The 19,776-nt window shown below is 42.3% G+C and overlaps 1 protein-coding gene across 1 annotated transcript in view; it reads right to left on the reverse strand.

Annotated features, from left to right (window-relative positions):
* asap1a (ArfGAP with SH3 domain, ankyrin repeat and PH domain 1a) overlaps nucleotides 1-19,776 on the reverse strand; it is a 220,738-nt gene that overhangs the window by 55,548 nt on the left and 145,414 nt on the right. Inside the window, exons 11-13 of the mRNA XM_060932545.1 lie at nucleotides 19,686-19,772; nucleotides 16,348-16,448; nucleotides 3,007-3,076 (exon numbers count right to left, since the gene is read on the reverse strand). Coding sequence (XP_060788528.1) covers nucleotides 3,007-3,076; nucleotides 16,348-16,448; nucleotides 19,686-19,772 — 258 coding nt within the window. The remainder of the gene's footprint in view (nucleotides 1-3,006; nucleotides 3,077-16,347; nucleotides 16,449-19,685; nucleotides 19,773-19,776) is intronic.

The following is a 19,776-nucleotide window of genomic DNA, read 5'->3' on the forward strand; positions in this document are numbered from 1 at the left end:
ATTCCACAGTCACCGTGTGGCACCACTGTAAGTGCCACGTTACATAACCTCAGTTCATGATGTAGTCCTCTGTGGCCGAGCGGTCTAGAGCGCTGTCCAGGAAAGGAACAGACATCGGTTTGAATCCTGGCATCGACGTAAAAAAGCTGAGCTCAGACCTGCACAGGTCTCTAGTTATTATTTAGGGCTGTCAAAGTTAACGCATTAACAACTCGTTAGTGCAAATTCCTTTTAACGCCACTCATTTTTTTGATGCGTGATTAACGCATGCATGTTCTGTGCCCCTCCACTATAGTTTGGGAAATCATGAAGTGATGTAGTGCAAGCAAGCGATAAAGCAAGTAGCTGGTCGGTGTTAGTCATAATAAAGTGCACTTGTGTACAGAATCAGCTTATATTGTTGCATTCTGACCATGTACGTAAAAATCTCATCTCATTATCTCTAGCCGCTTTATCCTTCTACAGGGTTGCAGGCAAGCTGGAGCCTATCCCAGCTGACTACGGGCGAAAGGCGGGGTACACCCTGGACAAGTCGCCAGGTCATCACAGGGCTGACACATAGACACAGACAACCATTCACACTCACATTCACACCTACGGTCAATTTAGAGTCACCAGTTAACCTAACCTGCATGTCTTTGGACTGTGGGGGAAACCGGAGCACCCGGAGGAAACCCACGCGGACACGGGGAGAACATGCAAACTCCGCACAGAAAGGCCCTCGCCGGCCCCGGGGCTCGAACCCGGACCTTCTTGCTGTGAGGCGACAGCGCTAACCACTACACCACCGTGCCGCCCGTACATAAAAATAATGTGTGTATTTTTATATGCTTTTGATGGTCCAGAGGGGAGAAAAGACAACGTGTTAAGGTCCAGGTGTGCGTGCGTGCGTAATAGGATGCATCAGCTGCCCTCACTTTCATAAAATCTGACGCATTTTTGTTTGGGTGTTCCTTTTCACCAATAAAGACATCCTGTAAAATGTTTTGACCATATTCAAAAGTCTAATGGTGGCACCATGAGGTTCATTTTTTGCCAAAAAACGCTTATTTTATGTTTTCGCGTAAGGTTTGAATCACAATGTTGGACTCCATTTATTGATTTCTTGTGAGCCAGAGATCATGTTAAGAACCTTTGCGAGGGATTGAGAAGCATTAATGTGATTCATAATACATTTGCATTGTTTAAAAGTAGTTGAACAATGATTCAGTGAACAGCTAAAACTCAAACTGTGCTTGATAATATATTTAGAATATGCACTAAAAATGTGTATCTAAGATATTTGGTATACTCTATAAGGTGCCATAATGTTTCGTGAAAAGTGATCGAAATTTTGTCATAAAAGTCATAAAATAGCAGCTTTTTCCATAACTTTGAGCTCCTGGTGCCACCATTAAACTTTTGAATTTTGTCAAAATATTTCACCCAGTGTGTTTTCTTACCAAAAGGAACATAAAAACAAAAATGCATCATGATTGGAGGAACTTTTCATTTTTAGGGGGCAACTGATGCACCCTAGTGTGTAAGCGTGCAGGCTGCACACTAGATGAGTGTGTCTTATTTTACTGGAAAACATCTTTATGAGCTGTGTGCCTTAACAAATGTATTTATTCGGGTTTTGTATTTTTATTTTCTTTATTTAAAAGATAGCCACGACTGTTGTCCAGAGTCCACATCACCGAGTTAGTTTAGTTTATTTTACTGCATAGTGTGAGGCTGGAAGTTAAGTCCAGGATTTGAGGAAAACACTATATTGTTTTGTTCACACTGAATTGTGCGAAACCCTCAAGAAGAAGAAGCATCTTTTATTTGTCACATGCACACTCAAGCACAGTGAAATTCATCCTCGGTATTAACCCATCTGAAGCAGTGAACACATGCATGCACACATACAAGTGAGCAATGAGCGCGCACACAGATACCCAGAACAGTGAGCAGCTATGCTACAGCACCCGGGGAGCAGTCAGGGGTTCGATACCTCACTCAAGGGCACTTCAGCCCAAGGCCACCCCATATTAACCTAACCACATGTCTTTGGATCCAGAGGAAACCCACGCAGACACGGGGAGAACATGTAAACTCCACACAGAAAGGCCCCCGTCGGCCACTGGACTCGAACCCAGAACCTTCTTGCTGTGAGAAGACAGTGCTAACTACTTACACCACCGTGCCGCCTGTTCAAAATTATAAAGTAAATGCAGTGGGGGAATAAAATACCCACAAAAATCATTTTTGCTGTGTCCAGCCTTATCCTTCCTGACCTGGCCACACATATTTGCATAAAGCAAGCAGATCTGTCCACTCCCACTCACCAAAAACTTGAAAAGTATCCATTTAAGGTACATTTAGAAAAGATTTGAAAAAAGCGCGATTAATTTGCAATTAATCATGCGTTAACTATGGACAATAATGCGATTAAATCACAATTAAATATTTTAATCGATTGACGGCCCTAGTATTATTATTAAATGATGACGTCTCAGTGGTTCCATCTTGGAGCAGTTCATCATCTTGGACTCCGCGATAGAAGCTGACAGTACACTACTTATTATGCAGTAAGTACTTTTCCTGTTGTCTTTGTTATGACATCATACATACCCAAGTCACAGCTTTCAAAAGATTCTACATTTCCAACTGGTAATCATGTTTTTTTTTTTTTAAAGCTTAACATGTCACAAGTGTATGATTAGAGCAGACACTGCACTCCTATATCATTACAGCTGATTTCACTGTGTGTTACAGGCCCCCTGCTGCCACCCTGCTCAAAACCTCCTATACTAATCACCACATTGCAGGAAGCAAGTTCCTGCCAATACGTCCAAACAAATGGGAGTGAAAATGGCGTGCAGAAGCTCTACACCGTCCGGTGGATTTGTCCTCATCTCCTGATGCATTAACTGCAGTACCTGCCCTACTTTGTCTCACAGTGAACTTAAAAAAGCGTGCTTAGGCGCCTCCTCTGGGGATCTAAAACTGGACTCAGACAGGAAAGACGGGCGCACTTACTGTGGCATGAGAAATGGTCAGGATGCCACCCTTCACTGAACACTTCCTCCTCTGCCACACCTTCCTCAGCCTGCATGATCAAGCACAAAAAACACACAAACAGTCTTATTTATCATTCACAAGTTAATTCATATCATAAGCATTAGCACATCATTACTGGCCTCCATTGTAAAAATTAGTCAAAAGGGTTAAAAAAAAAAAAAAAATCCACATTTTGGTGAAGCCGCCTCATCTCACACTGAAAAAAGAGAAGCATCCAACCTTTAATTGAAAAATGTATTCAGAGAAAAACAAATCTGTCAAAGAAATAATTATTTCCAACAAAAACATATATGCCACCGTTATTGTCACCCCTAGAAATGATGAACACAATGTAGCTGAAGCATGTTTCCCATTTAAATTGTACGTTTCTGAGTTGACTGGAGTGTGTAGGAACTTTCAAACTGGAATCCATCTTCTTCATCTGTACACTGGATGCCCTTCCTGATGCAACCCTCCCCAAACTATCCCAGCTTGGGACCAGCACTAAGTATGCCCTAGGTTGTGCAACCCCAGTGGCTGGGTATTTTACCTAACCTGCATGTCTTTGGACTGTGGAGGAAACTGGAGCACCCAGAGGAAACCCACTCAGACACTGGGAGAACATGCAAACTCCACACAGAACAGCCCCCACCCCATCATCAGGCTGTGAGGTTTGAACCCGGAACCTTCTTGCTGTGAGGCGACAGTGCTAACCACTACACCCCAAGCTATAATCCATGACTTCCTGATTAACTGGGGAACAAATATGAGGCAACACAGAGGCCAAGCTTCAAGAGGAGCAGCTTTCAGTTTTGCAAGGAATACGTTTTTCGGAGATCAATTTGAATAGAATGGACGGAATGGAGAGATATGGACGAGCGGTGTGGACGTGCAAAGACTGCGTCTGGAAAGACCAAACAATTCATATCTTATCGACATTCGGCGCCCTGAGACAGCGCCGGCCTTGGTTCAGGCCGTTGCTGAGGCAACATTTCCCCCTGAAGGTCACTGCCGGGAGACACTCTCACATTCTTTCTCTAACTTTCCGCGGTCGCCATTTTTACCCCCAGTGTGACAAGCAGGTGCGTGACCAGCGCCTTCATGGCTGCAAGAGCAGACGGCTGCTTGCTTGTGCTGGATTACCTCCTCCCCTCCCCCTACCCCCGATTCCCCCCTCAAGTCCCGTGTTTAAAGTGTACTTGTGTTGTTGTTTGTGTTATTGTGTGCTTGTGCGGAGGTTTTTAAATACTCCCACACTGTACTCCTGACAGGAGCATAGTGTGGGGGTGTTCTTTTTTCCTCATCTTTCCTCATGTTACTACTGTGTTTCTTTTCTTTTATCCCCGTCTTCCTGTCCTGTTCCCCCTCTGTAAGGACAGGTTGATGGCCAATTTCACTGGTAACAGTGACAAAGGGTTCATTCATTCAAATTCCCTTAGTCATCCATTAACATGGGAAAGATGAGAGAACACACAGACCAAATGACGGAGAAGTGTGGTGACCTTCACAAGTCAGGGAATGGTTATAAAAAAACAAAACAAAACTACTGTCCTGAAAATGTCCTGTTAGGACATGTACTGTTAGTACAACCTGAAAATGTCCTGTTAGAAATGTACTGTTAGGGCAGTAATAAAAAAAAAAAAATTGGACACCAACTGGACCTGTTACAAACCTGCCTGGAAAAGGACTCGAGTTTATTTTGCCCCTATGTACAGTAAGGAAGAGAGACGCAAAAAAAAAAAAAATCCCGCAAGGATCACTGTTGGTGAATTACAAGAAAAATTTAATCTTGGGGTTTCCAAGTCTCCAAAACCACCATCAGACACCACCTTCATGGCAACAATTATTTCAAAGGTCTGCCAGAGAGAGAGAGAGAGAGAGAGAAAAAAAAAAAGTCTTTTCTGTCAGTTAACCACAAACATACTGTAAGCACCTAAAGTTTGTGGAACACTATGCCAACTTGGACTGGAACTGTGTAAATGGAGCTTTCTGGCAATAAACACTCAAGGTGAGTTTGGCGTAAAAAGAAGGATGGCTATAATGAAAAGAACCCGATCCCAACTGTAAAATATGGTGGAAGTTCTGTGATGCTTTGGGGCTGTTTTTCCTCCAAAGGCCCTCGAAACCTTGTTAGGGTACATGTCTGATTTTTAGCTCACTAACCAACAGAGGAGTCACCGTGTTACTGGCACATGTTGTAACAAGGAGGTTAGAACTGCAGTACTGCAGAAAAATGCCTGCCTACTTCAGTGTCCAACTTTAAACCTTTTAAAAAAGCTCTTTTAACAATAATGTCCTGGGTATGGTGTAAAACTGCATCCAGGCAGTGGGGTCTGCTAGGACCAGGGGGGATGATAGAGGACCTCCTAATCACTGCTGATGCTCTCAGGTGTCCCTTGGGCAAGGACTTGAACCTGTAAGCCCCCCATACCAGGGTTACGGAGAAAACAGTGGCAGCAGGGTGTTGGATGGCAACATTGGTGAATGAACTCAATGGCAATCAAGCTAACTGCACAGGCAGAAGAGAGCCATGAAGGCACCAACAGCTGGGCAAATTCGAGTCAGTAAGTGACTACTGCGCTGTGAGAAGAACAAGGGGGACCACTCTCAGTACTTCCTCCAAGAAAACCTTTTTCACTCCATAACAAGACCTAAAAAAGTGACTGTCATACCAGTATTTGGTTTTCGACTCCAGCTGGTAGCTTCTCTGTAACAAAATAAAAAGGGTTTCTTTGACAAGTACAAGTTATTGGGAGGTGCAGCCACATTGGCAAGGTCTGGAAGAAGACCCAAACTGCCACCTTCAACTGAGAGGAAACTGGTTTAGATGGTCAGGAACAACCCAGGAACCACCAGGCACAGATCCACCATGAACTGGAAGCTGCTGTACCACCAGTGTCACGGTCTACAGGCAAGCGAGTTTTACATCTCCATGGACCAAGAGACTGGCATCCAAGAAAAAGCCCTTGCTCCAAAATCGACACCTTCAATCTCGACTCAAGTTTGCAGCTGACCACATGGACAAAGGAAAAGCTTTCTGGAGGAAATAGTTAGATGAGACAAAGATTGAGTTGTCTGGCCACAATGACCAGTGGTATGTTTGGAGGAGTAAAGGTGAGGCATTCAACCCCAAGAACACTGTAATAACTGAATGGAATAATGAAGGAGGAGGACTACGTCAGAATTCTTCAGCATAACCTCAAACCATCAGCAAGATTGTTGAAACTTGGGCAGATTTAGGTGTTTCAACAGGACAATGACCCCAAACACACCAAAGCTGGTTGTGGAATGGATAAAACAGGTTAATATTACACCTTTTGACCTCAACCCTATCGAAAATACGTGGACTATGCTTAAAAGTCGGGTGTGCGCCAGGAAACCAACAAATTTAATTGAAATCTACTAATTCTGCCATGAAGAGTGGTCAAACAGCCAGCCAGAACTCTGCCAGAAGCTTGCTGATGGCTACCAGAAGCATCTGGTCAAGGTGAAACTTATGTACAGACATTTAACCAAATACTAGGTGTGCTGTATGTATAATTTTGATCCGGTCTTGATTTCAGAAAAGCAAAACAGATTAAAACGTGCACCAAATTCTTTTTGTATTAAAGATGTATGTTGTACAATCGTTCTGACACAAGAAAAGAACAGTTCAAAGAAATCACTGAAAGCTCAATATTACAATGACATTCACGTCCATGAGGAGTCTATATTAACTTCTGACTATAACTGTGTTTTTGTTAAATTACAACAGTTTTTTTCTTTAAAATCTGTTTATTAGACTTATACGTGGAGCTTCTGCCATATAACCGATAAATGTAAATTAGTATTGTAATTAACGTATTATGATAAAAATCATTCATGCGAGAGTTGGAAGTACTGTCAGAGCTGCTGTTATGGAAACTTAATCCACACCAAAAGTACTGTGATGTAATTAAATATACAGACTGTGTTGCAGGTTATTATATTCGAGTTTATTAGTTACTAGATGGCAGAAATCCCAGAGTCCCCGATTCAATCTTGAGCTTCAGTTACTGTCTGTATGGAGTTTTTCCTCATGTCTGTACGGGTTCTCTGGTTTCCGCCCACGTGTGACTCTAAATTGACCTTAGGTGTGAATGAGTGTGTGGGTGTATATGTACAGTGCCTTGCAAAAGTATTCATCCCCCTTGGTGTTTGTCCTGTTTTGTCGCATTACAAGCTGGAATTAAAATGGATTTTTGGAGGGTTAGCACCATTTGATTTACACAACATGCCGACCACTTTAAAAGTGAAAATTGTTTTTTTTTTTTAATTGTGACACAAACAATAATTAAGATGAAAAAAACAGAAATCTGGAGTGTGCACAAGTATTCACCCCCTTTCGAATGAAACCCCTAAATAAGAGCTGGGCCAATCAATTCACTTCATAAGTCACAGAATTACTTGATTAAGATCCACCTGTGTGCAATCAAAGTGTCACATGATCTGTCACATGATGTCTGTATAAATCAACCTGTTCTGGAAGGACCCTGACTCTGCAACGCTACTAAGCAAGCAACATGAAAACCAAGCAGCCTCCAAACAGGTCAGAGACAAAGTTGTGGAGAAGTATAGATCAGGGTTGGGTTATAAAAAATATCCCAAACTTTGAATATCCCAGGGAGCTCCATTAAATCCATTATAGCAAAATGGAAAGAATATGGCACCACTACAAACCTGACAAGACAAGGCCACCCACCAAAACTCACAGACCGGGCAAGGAGGGCATTAATCAGAGATGCAACAAAGACACCAAAGATAACACTGAAGGAGCTGCAAAGATCCACAGCGGAGATGGGAGTATCTGTCCATAGGGGCACTTTAAGCCGTACACTCCACAGAGCGGGGCTTTATGGAAGAGTGGCCAGAAAAAAACCTCATTGCTTAAAATAAATAATCACGTTTGGAGTTTGCCCGACAGCATGTGGCAGACTCCCCAAACACATGGAAGAAGATTCTCTGGTCAAATGAGACTAAAATGTAACTTTTTGGCCATCATGGGAAATGCCGTGTGTGGCTCAAACCCAACACCCTGAGAACACCATTCCTACAGTGAAGCATGGTGGTGGCAGCATCATGCTGTGGGGATATTTTTCATCTGCAGGGACAGGAAAGCTGCTCAGGACTGAAGGAAAGATGGATGGCACTAAATAAGAATAAAAAGAAGAACTTTATTCATCACATGCTTGTGAAATTCCTCTCTGCATTTAACCCATCTGAAGCAGTGAACACACACATGCACACACGAGCAATTTGATGAAATCTACTAATTCTGTTAATTGAAATCTACTAAATCTGCCATGAAGAGTGGTCAAATACAGGGCAATTCTGGAGGAAAACCTGTTTGATTCAGCTAGAGGTTTGAGACGGGACGAAGATTCACGTTCCAGCAAGACAATGACCCTAAACATACTGCTAAAGCTACACTGGAGCGGTTTAAAGGGAAACATTTAAATGTCTTGGAATGGCCTAATCAAAGCCCACACCTCAATCCAATTGAGAATCTGTGGCATAACGAAGATTGCTGTACACCAACTCAACCCATCTAACTTGGAGTTGGAGCAGTTTTGCCTTGAGGAATGGGCAAAAATCCCAGTGGCAAGACGTGCTAAGCTAATAGAGACATACCCCAAGAGACTTGCAGCTATAATAGACTCCGGATCTGCTGTGATGCTTTACCAAGTCCTTACTGAAGACAAATGAATGGACGATGATGATGAATGAATGAATGATGATATGCTGGTCGAGATTTTCTATGGGATTGAAGGCCGCTGGTTTACAGGCCAGTCACAGTGCCCCAGTGTTGCATCATGCTCACTAAACCACCTGCAGATTTGTCCCTGACAGATATCCCCCTGAAATGGCAAGTGTCAGCGTTCTACACAAAAGGTAAACACAAATTTTCCACTGCATGGTACCAGTTGCATCGCTCCTGTAGAGAACGGCCCATATGGACAGTCAAAAGTCACACTTGGAAGATGGATCTGGACCCTTACAGTAATGCTTTTATGGCTGAGGGTTATAGTTAACTTGCTAACTTTAAGACTGCAGTTGTCATGAACAGTTTTGCACTCAAGTTTCCATCAGTAAACAGTTTATAACATCAACAAAACAGACTTCATGTTAAAACTATAACGAATTTCCTGGTTACACAGTTATACTTTGTGACTCTATAGGATACAGTTATAGAAGCGAGTTATTTATAATCATGCTATCCATTATCACCCAAATGAGGATGGGTTCCCTTTTGAGTCGAGTTACTCTGAAGGTTTCTTCCTCATGTTGTATGAGGGAGTTCTTCCTTGCCACTGTCGCCACAGGCTTGCTCATTGGGGATAAATTAGGGATAAAATTACTTCATGTTAAAGTCTAATTTTCTGTAAAGCTACTTTGTGAAAATGTCTATTGTTAAAGGTCCTCTTGTATCGTTTTTTCATTAATTGTGCGGTGGTCTCTAGTATGAATGAATGAATGCCCTGTGAGCCGGTTTTCGTGAAAAAAAAAATGCTGTGGTTCTCCTGTTTCAGGCTGTTCTAGTTTGGTGGAGGAGTGGGTGGTGGGAGAACGACAAGATTTCAGCTCTTACTCATTAATATTCATGATATGTAAACGTGTTACCTCTGATTGCTGTTAGCCAATCAGTAAACGTGTTACCTCTGATTGGCTAACAGCACTGTGACGCTACCTCCAGTGGGTCAGAACAAGCGGATGTGGGTGTCTTTGTAAAAACGGTTTTGATTGGCTATTATGGTCTCGACATCGATGTGTTGACCGATAACAATGTAGATAACACGAATTTTACATCACATTCAACGAGATTTAAACGAGACTAAAGATGGCGACTTACAAATAATGTGTAAATATCGTTGGAGTTAATAAAGTTTGAACGGCATGAAGGAACATACCCCAACCCCCCGAAATTAATTTTAAAAAATTCTCAACGGATTTGGCATAATATAAAAAGGTCGCTTTTTACTCAGAAAAAACGGAAATCTGCCGAAAAGCGGAAAACTCTCATCCCTGCCTAGCTTGTGACCATGTCATGCATGCTAACGTGGAGAATATGAACATGCTATTTTGTAACAAAAACCTTCGAACAAAAAGTTCATGTTTTACTTACAGCTTGTGAGCTGGTGGTCGATTGCCTTGACGGTACAGATCCAGGTATTAAAAACAACCTCGAAGCAAAACCACTACTGAAGGCACCGAAGTTTGAAAAGTCACTGTGGTTGAAATGATCAGAACACAGTACTAACGCTGCATTATACTTCGCTGGTGGTGTTCCAAAGATAAATTCCAACCATTTCTTCTTCACCTCTTCTATCTTGGGCAAGAAATGCAACGTTGATGTGTTACTGCCACAAATAACACAGGCACGAACTTGTTCAGACATGTTTTCAGCTTGCTGTTAGGTCCTCTTCGTTAGCTACTGACGAGATGGGCTCTGCTATCTCTCCTCGCGCTTAAATCCGAACTTCCTTCCCGTGGGCGGTCGCAAGCCAAGGTGGGCGAGTCCATGAATACTAATTTTCGAAGTGACGCAACTTCGTATGGCTTTTTCTGATCCGCTCGTTTTTCCGACTATTTTCTTTCATAAGCCAATACAGGGAATGGGAGTAGAATTACATTTTCACATGCAGCATGCATATGCAACTCCGAGTGAACTATGGTATTTCAAAAGGAGCCAGTATTAAACGTTTTTGGTGGAAGGGCACCTTTAAAAGCGCTATACAAAAATTTAAATGAGTTCTGTTGCAGTTAGAAAAAACAACAATAGCACCCCCTGCAGACTGCATTTACTGCACAAATGACCTTCATACTTAGGCTGACTTAATAATTTATACTTTGGATAAAATGGTTACTGTCCGTTACGCACTGATCAACCTGTGTGACTCAGTTGTGCCTTTTGAATCGAGAATAAATGAAGAGGGAACTGAACATTAACCATTTACTGAAATTATTATTACAAGAATGATTGTAGCTACAACTGGAATGAGTGGATTCTGTTAGTGTTTGTAATTATTGTACCATCCACTGTTAGATAAAATTAAAATAAAATCTTACAACATTGTTTGGAAGTCTAGAGCAAGATATTTTGTTATTTTACAAATAACGCTTGATATTGTTTTAACAATAATAAATATTACTGTACAAATGATGGAGCGCAAATAGCTCTGTAACTAGATGTCCTTGGGGTTGTTGAGACACGGAGGGCCGGAATAGCTTACCATCCAGCCCACAGTTCAGGTCGGAGTCCTTTGAGAGGAAATGCTTTGGCTTTCGCAACATTCTGTTCCCAAAAGCTGATGTCGGGAAAAAGTCTTTACACAAAGAAGGTTTTCTTGCTTCTGTATTTTTTTAAAACTGTTCTTCTGTGTTGAGACTCTTCAGGGAAAAAGAAGGTATATTCCAACATGTAGCTAATGCTAACGCTAGGCCACAAATCTGCACCGTCACTCCAGACATTTTGAGGAATTTTGTACGGGTCAGAACCGCTAATAAACTCTCATTTCCGTGTATATCGATCCTTTGCTTCTTTCTAAGATTATCCAAGTAATCCGGTAGGAGAGCTTTTTTTAGCTGTAGTTTTCTTCGGACAACAGCAACAGACACCGGACATCTCCGCTTGGCTTCAGTATGTAAACATAGCTCACTTGTCTCCCAGGTATATGGTAGCAATGTTTGCGAAGGTAAATGTGATGTCATTGCAAGGGTACTTGCCCATGCACTGAAGCGTCATGGTACCAGTGCAGCAGCAAAGAGATTGAGGATGTTTGTTGTGATTGGGGATTTCCGGTCTGCCTGAGTGCATCATGGCAGCAAACCGGTCCAAAACACTGATTTTCCTTCAAAAATGTACCCCAAATATCGCAAGGTAGACATATGACGTGAATTTTCAGCGAGTGCTAGAGCAAATAAATAAATAGCGTGTTGGCCCTGACACACAAAAGCGCTCTGGGGACGTATATTTATTTTTAAACTATACTTCATTAACCAGAACGTCATGGACGTAGTGGCTCATCTGGCCTGCCATCAAAACAACCATGATGACCAAAACATCAAACAGAACTAAAATGTGACAACGTGAGAAAGGACCAACCTCCACGACAAATTGCTTACAACAGGAAACTCAACAAAGGACGACAATTTGTTCCCCGAGTGAAGATCGACCCAAAACGTCCATCAGAACTGAATTTGCATGATAAATGAGACAGGAGTTACAATTCTAATGAAAAATCCGAAAACTCGTTAAGGTGACCTAATTAGCAGTTGGTTAGCAAAAAAATTTGACAATCCAATGACCGAGTGTTGTGCAGAAGGTCTGGTTCTTTCAAACAAAACAATCAGAACTGAAATCCATTGAGGACTGAGGGAGGAGACACGATTTAACTGAAAATCAACCAAGTTGTAAGGAAAATCAACAAACAAACGACCAAGTTTTGTTCCTCAAGGAAATAATAATAATAATAATAATAAAAAATAATAATAATGTTAAATGTATATAACGCCTTTCAAAAAACCCAAGGACGCTTTACAATTATAGACAAGGAAAGAAAAAAAATAAATAAATAATATAATAAAAAATAAAGTCCACCAAGTAGGGGTCAGGATGTAATTCCTGTGGTGTAGCAGCCACAGTCCCACCAAAAGGCGCATGAAAATGAGTCCCACATCTCCAGCACCGCCACCGTGATGCCGCCAGCAACATCGCTCGAACACCACGCCATGGATCCACAAAGCGAGCAGAGAAGCTCCGCCACGCAGAGCGCTGGTATGTCCAAACTGCCTGCACAGCCGCTGCGACGCCACCCAGCAACATCGCTCAGAACATCACGCCAAGCACTAAAGCACAGAGCGCTGGACAACCACGATGTAAAATGAGCAACGAGCTCACTGCAGTCCACAGCTGGGAGCGCAGGCATCACCCACAGCGAACCAAAGCCTGGAGGGAACCGACGCCCAAAACTGGGTCCGGAGCTACACCACCACCAGCGGACAAAACACTCAAACAAACATCAAACTACACAAACACACAGAAAAAAAAAGAAATAAAATAAAAAAGCTCTGGTGAGAAGCGGCAGCTAGAATGCGCACGACGTACTCTCAACCGGAAACGGAAACGAAAAAAAAAAATCCCAAAACATCGATCAGACCTGGAATCGGATGAGAAATGAGAGAGGAGATACAATTCTAGTGAGAGACCTGGAAAATTCATTCATTTGACCTCATTAACTCGTTAGCAAACAAAATCAGAATGGAAATCTGTGAAGAACTGACAGAGGAGATACGATTTAACTGAATTGTGGACGACGGATGCCACTCCATCGCAACAGCTCATCGGCCTTATGGACAGATGAGCTAATTATGTGTTTCTACGACTCGCATGCATGTTTGATAATGGTAATGGCATAAAAAGTATTAAAAACAAGAACAAAAAAAAAAAAAAATCATCTCACATATGCTAAAATAGTATAATGGTGAAGGTCCAGGGCTTTCAATTCGACATCGCGTCTCTGCTCAGCATATTTTATTTGGGGAAAGTTTTAAAATTAGCCACACTGTACTGATATTTTGCCTACGCCTCTGTTGGTAAAACCGAGGAGTGTATGTGCACTCTGACCTTGCTCCAACCCTTTATGGCATCTACACAGTTATACTTCTCCAACTCTCATAAGTCCATCACCCCCGACTGCCGCGTAAAAATGCGCTTCTGGCACGATGATCTCTTCGATCTGCAAAGATTAAAGGCTAAGACAAAAGTCCAGTAGATGTACATTCAAGAGGCCCAGTATGCAGACGATACAGCTCTCTTTAGCAATAGTGCAGAGGGCCTTCAGTGCCTTCTTACAGCCTACAACGAAATACCTAAGAAAATGGGAATCTGCATCAAACACCTCCAAGACTGAAACCATGAGTATTGGAACCCCACTTTTTTGTAGATGACGTTAAGCCGGCAAGGGTTGATCGCTTCAAGTACCTCGGCAGTCATGTTTCCAGAGATTGTACGATGAACGAAGAGATCAGTGCACGAATACAAAGTGCTTCTTGTGCTGTTGGACAATTGCGGAAAAGTGTGTTTGATTGCAAAGATCTGACTACAGCTACGAAGAGCAAAGTTTACGATCTTCTTCTTCTGTATGGCAACGAAACACGGACCCTTCATCAAAAACATGTAAATCGGTTAAGAACCATACAACAGCGTCATCTAAGGTTCATTCGGCGAATTAAACGGGACCACTTTGTTTCAAATGAGAAGGTCCTAGATAAAGCAAACGTAGAAGTCACTGAGATCAAACTGGCCAGAAATCGCCTTCGCTGGATGGGGCACGTTTGCCGTTTGGATGATCGCCCAGTCAAAGCTCTATTATATGGCGAGTTAGCTGATGGAGCCAGAAAAGTGGGCCGACCACTGCTTCGCTACAAGGACACGTGCAAGAGTGCTCTCAAGCGTGGAGAGGCTTTGGAAGACTGGAGTTCTATGGTTAACCAGTGCTTAATTTGTGAAGTGGGAGGTCCCGGGCCGGAACGCAGGAGGTGGGTGGGTCTGGCGACTCAAAAAAAAAAAGGTGGGGGGGGCGTTTTTTTCTTTAAACTGGGCATTGGTCCAGATAGCCCCACTTGCCTCACCGCCATCACCAGTCTCATCTTCCCGATCCTCATCCTCATTCCCTCTGACAGTTGCAGTTGGTGCGCTAATGGTGATGATACACGGGGCAACTTTTTGGGCAATGTTGCTGGGCAATTGCGTTTTGACTCTTTTCTATTGCGATTGGGCAACATTGTTTCTTTCTGAATGGTTTTGATAATCTCTGGCAACTTTTTGAGATAAGCCAATCAGAACGCGAGTATTGAGTCATGTGACCTCCGGTGAGGTTCGGATCAGAAATTTCAAACAAATATGGCGGCTGCTCAGTGTCAGTGGAGTGAAGAGATGGAGAGACGACTCATCTGTTTTTACGCCGGTAAGTTATTTTAATATTCTATATGGAGGAATTTACCTCACCAAAGCTCTAAAAAACAACAGACAGCTTGATTAAATGGTCACAGCAAAAATTAAGACATCAATTTTTTTTAGCTAACTGTAAACTGCCGTTGCTAACTGTTGTTGCCCATTGTTAGTTGCCCTGAAAAGTTGCCCTGTGTCTCACCTAGTTGCCCGTTGCAAGCAACATTGCTCGGCAACATTGCCCAAAAAGTTGCCCCGTGTATCATCACCATAACACTTCTAGCTTCACCGCCATCATCATTCTTCTCGTCTTCTTTTTGATTGTTCCCGCAGACTGGTACACTTGCAGCAGGTGCTGGTACAGTGTCACTGTGTCCAACGTCGTCTAGGATCTGGCCGTCCTGGGACTTTGAAAAATTTTAGTAAGCTTTCTTGTTTTTTTGCCATTTTTTCCACAGCGCAAGCTAACGGCTACAAAAAACCCGGTGTTCTGTTGAGCGGAAGTATACACCCCATGCCCCCCCCCCATAGATTTTGTGGATGTTATAGGAGAGAAATCAACAACAGATATCAAAATCAAAACCGAACACTAAACAAATTTTTATTTACTTATTTATTTAATTTATTGTTTGATTTTTTTTTCCCCTTTGTGATGGTCACGGAGGTGATCTGATCCATTTAAATAGCTGCCGGAACACCGAATGAAATGAAAAAATAGCTGCCGGATCCGACGACGGAGGTTCCGGATCTTGTTCCATCATGTTCCGGCTCAAATTAAGCCCTGTGGTTAACGACCACAGCAAGTGGAGACTTCTGAAATTTAACATCTGTCGCAGGATTGACATCAGAAGGAAAGAGGACTACGAAAGAAAGCGTGCAAAGCGCCAGAACAGTCAGTCAACTACCAACTACAATACTTCATGCACTATAGACTATTTGATTGTTATTCACGGCATCGGTGTAAGGCGGACATACATATACATATAAACGTACTAGAAACGTGACGACTTGTAGAAACCTCGGTTTGACAACACTGTTTCGTGTGCACATGACTAATAGAATTAAATAATAATAAAGATGTTCTTGTGTGGGTCGCGTTGATGTCCTCATGGCACTTTCATGCGGCATCGCTATGACGACCAGCTGTAGAGGAAAATGAACTACTGATACTAAAAGCGAGTAGAGTCTGGACCATGCAGTGGAAAAGGGCCAAAAGTGTTGTCAACAAGTGATAATCCAATTTTATGCCAAGATGTGCGACCGACAGCTAGATTTATAACGGAGCAGTATAATTCCAGACAAACTGCCGTCGTTATGTGATTTTGTTCCAGGAGCAGCAGGGCATCACTCACCCATCACTCTTCTTCATCAGATAGCCCTTCTTCTCACTGCCAAACTCCTTATTGCCCTGAAGTTGATGCATACTGTATCCACTCTGCTTGCTCTGGGAGTCCTACACACACACACACACACACACACACACACCATTCATTACCATTTCAAACACAATAAAACGTATATAAAAATACTAAAAGCCATTAACCTAAGCAGGGCTAATGTTAAGAGAGCCAGGGGAAAATAAATAGTTTTAAAATTGGAAATGCATTTATGGAAAGTGAATTAAATAGTCATTCCAAAAAAATCTAGTCATGCTCCGAAACCACAGTCAATTAAGCAACATGGCAACAGAATATCACTGATATCAACTTACTCTCCTAGACTTCAGTCAGAAGGCATTAGAGAGAGAGAGAGAGAGAGAGAGAGAGAGAGAGAGAGAGAGAGAGAGAGAGAACAGGATATCACAAGAACATCATTAAAGCAGCTAAAACGCAGCACAGAAATGAAAAACAGACCATAGAGTCAATTCAACGGCATGTCTGTGGATGACAATACCGTACGATGGCATTCAATCGAAACCAGAACCATATGCTCTGGAAAGGGACATTAATTCCAAACACACAAAAGATCAAACGCTTGGCTCGAACAAAGTATCCTGCTGTTAGTCCTGACATCCGCAGTTCCTTTCCTTCATGAGAACATGCAAATCTGTAAACGACTGCAAAGCCGTTCGGTCCACTGGTCTCTCCAAGGCTATAAAGGTCACGAATGGAAAAGGTAAACGCTTTTGCTCGAAAGCAAACTCGGATCTGGCGTCATCTAATCAATTTTTTACGCCGACGACGGCATGTATTCCTCATTACACACTAAAGCAGTCTGGGTATCAACACACAACCATATGGCTTTAAGATCATGAGAGCTTAGGACGGGTGGGGGTGGGGTCCGGTGCTGTTGTGTGCGATCTCTTAAGTCTAAACTTGATTTTTTTTTTAAAAATCAAAGCTTCTGTACAACCCCGATTCCAAAAAAGTTGGGACAAAGTACAAATTGTAAATAAAAACGGAATGCAATAATTTACAAATCTCAAAAACTGATATTGTATTCACAATAGAACATAGACAACATATCAAATGTCGAAAGTGAGACATTTTGAAATTTCATGCCAAATATTGGCTCATTTGAAATTTCAAGACAGCAACACATCTCAAAAAAAGTTGGGACAGGGGCAATAAGAGGCTGGAAAAGTTAAAGGTACAAAAAAGGAACAGCTGGAGGACCAACTTGCAACTCATTCGGTCAATTGGCAATAGGTCATTAACATGACTGGGTATAAAAAGAGCATCTTGGAGTGGCAGCGGCTCTCAGAAGTAAAGATGGGAAGAGGATCACCAATCCCCCTAATTCTGCGCCGACAAATAGTGGAGCAATATCAGAAAGGAGTTCGACAGTGTAAAATTGCAAAGAGTTTGAACATATCATCATCTACAGTGCATAATATCATCAAAAGATTCAGAGAATCTGGAAGAATCTCTGTGCGTAAGGGTCAAGGCCGCAAAACCATACTGGGTGCCCGTGATCTTTGGGCCCTTAGACGGCACTGCATCACATACAGGCATGCTTCTGTACTGGAAATCACAAAATGGGCTCAGGAATATTTCCAGAGAACATTATCTGTGAACACAATTCACCGTGCCATCCGCCGTTGCCAGCTAAACTCTATAGTTCAAAGAAGAAGCCGTATCTAAACATGATCCAGAAGCGCAGACGTCTTCTCTGGGCCAAGGCTCATTTAAAATGGACTGTGGCAAAGTGGAAAACTGTTCTGTGGTCAGACGAATCAAAATGTGAAGTTCTTTATGGAACTCAGGGACGCCGTGTCATTCGGACTAAAGAGGAGAAGGACGACCCAAGTTGTTATCAGCGCTCAGTTCAGAAGCCTGCATCTCTGATGGTATGGGGTTGCATTAGTGTGTGTGGCATGGGCAGCTTACACATCTGGAAAGACACCATCAATGCTGAAAGGTATATCCAGGTTCTAGAGCAACATATGCTCCCATCCAGACGACGTCTCTTTCAGGGAAGACCTTGCATTTTCCAACATGACAATGCCAAACCACATACTGCATCAATTACAGCATCATGGCTGCGTAGAAGAAGGGTCCGGGTACTGAACTGGCCAGCCTGGAGTCCAGATCTTTCACCCATAGAAAACATTTGGCACATCATAAAACGGAAGATACGACAAAAAAGACCTAAGACAGTTGAGCAACTAGAATCCTACATTAGACAAGAATGGGTTAACATTCCTATCCCTAAACTTGAGCAACTTGTCTCCTCAGTCCCCAGACGTTTACAGACTGTTGTAAAGAGAAAAGGGGATGTCTCACAGTGGTAAACATGGCCTTGTCCCAACTTTTTTGAGATGTGTTGTTGTCATGAAATTTAAAAATCACCTAATTTTTCTCTTTAAATGATACATTTTCTCAGTTTAAACATTTGATATGTCATCTATGTTCTATTCTGAATAAAATATGGAATTTTGAAACTTCCACATCATTGCATTCTGTTTTTATTTACAATTTGTACTTTGTCCCAACTTTTTTGGAATTGGGGTTGTATATTTTAAAGCTAGACTGCCTTTCAGATTTAGGTCATAAAAAGAATTTTCCCCGACACCCAGTTATTTTTGTTTAGTGGCCCGAAAGCTACTGAATTCGAATCATAGACTTCCAAATTTTATTAGCTTTTTTTAATAGAACAATTAATGCATTTAGGGCCACACGGCCCTAAATTCTCCAGCTATTTTTTCTTGCTTCACCATGACGCAATACAAGATACTACACGTCATGCATGACGTGGTCGGCTTTCCCTGTTCGCGCAAGGCATTGTGGGATACAAATTTGAAACAGGAGAGGAAAATGGAGGACGTGAATGAAACGTGAAAGACCGACTACCGTAACGGAAAGCGAGAAGGAAAAGACGTTATGTTGCGAAGGAAAGGAAACGCAGGACCAAACTAATAAATATCGGTGGTCAGCGAGCACCTCGGTGTGATCAGCTGTTCATTTAGGGACAGAACGATGGAACGGTCAGTGCACACTCAAGGTAAACCTGCGGACACGGACTTTCCTCTGTCTGTTTGACCGCGCAAAGCGAGCGATTTCATGCACGTTATTTGCTCAGGAATCCCCTCAAATTAAATAACTTCCCAGCTACAGAATGACCTGATTTTATTTTTGAGATATTATAGAAATAAACATACATCACAATGACTAAATTTCAGAGGGAACTAAATTTTATGAACTCAAAAGGCCGTCTAGCTTTAAGAGGAACACAACACTGGTGTACCTACCTCCTTCTGGTCCAGCTGTAAGGACGATTTGATAAGGTCTCTGAGAGCAGTTAGCTGCTTCTTCTCCTCATCCTGTGTTTGCTTTATCTGA

The sequence above is a fragment of the Neoarius graeffei genome, chromosome 1, assembly GCF_027579695.1.
Source record: "Neoarius graeffei isolate fNeoGra1 chromosome 1, fNeoGra1.pri, whole genome shotgun sequence".
Taxonomy (NCBI): Eukaryota; Metazoa; Chordata; class Actinopteri; order Siluriformes; family Ariidae; genus Neoarius; species Neoarius graeffei.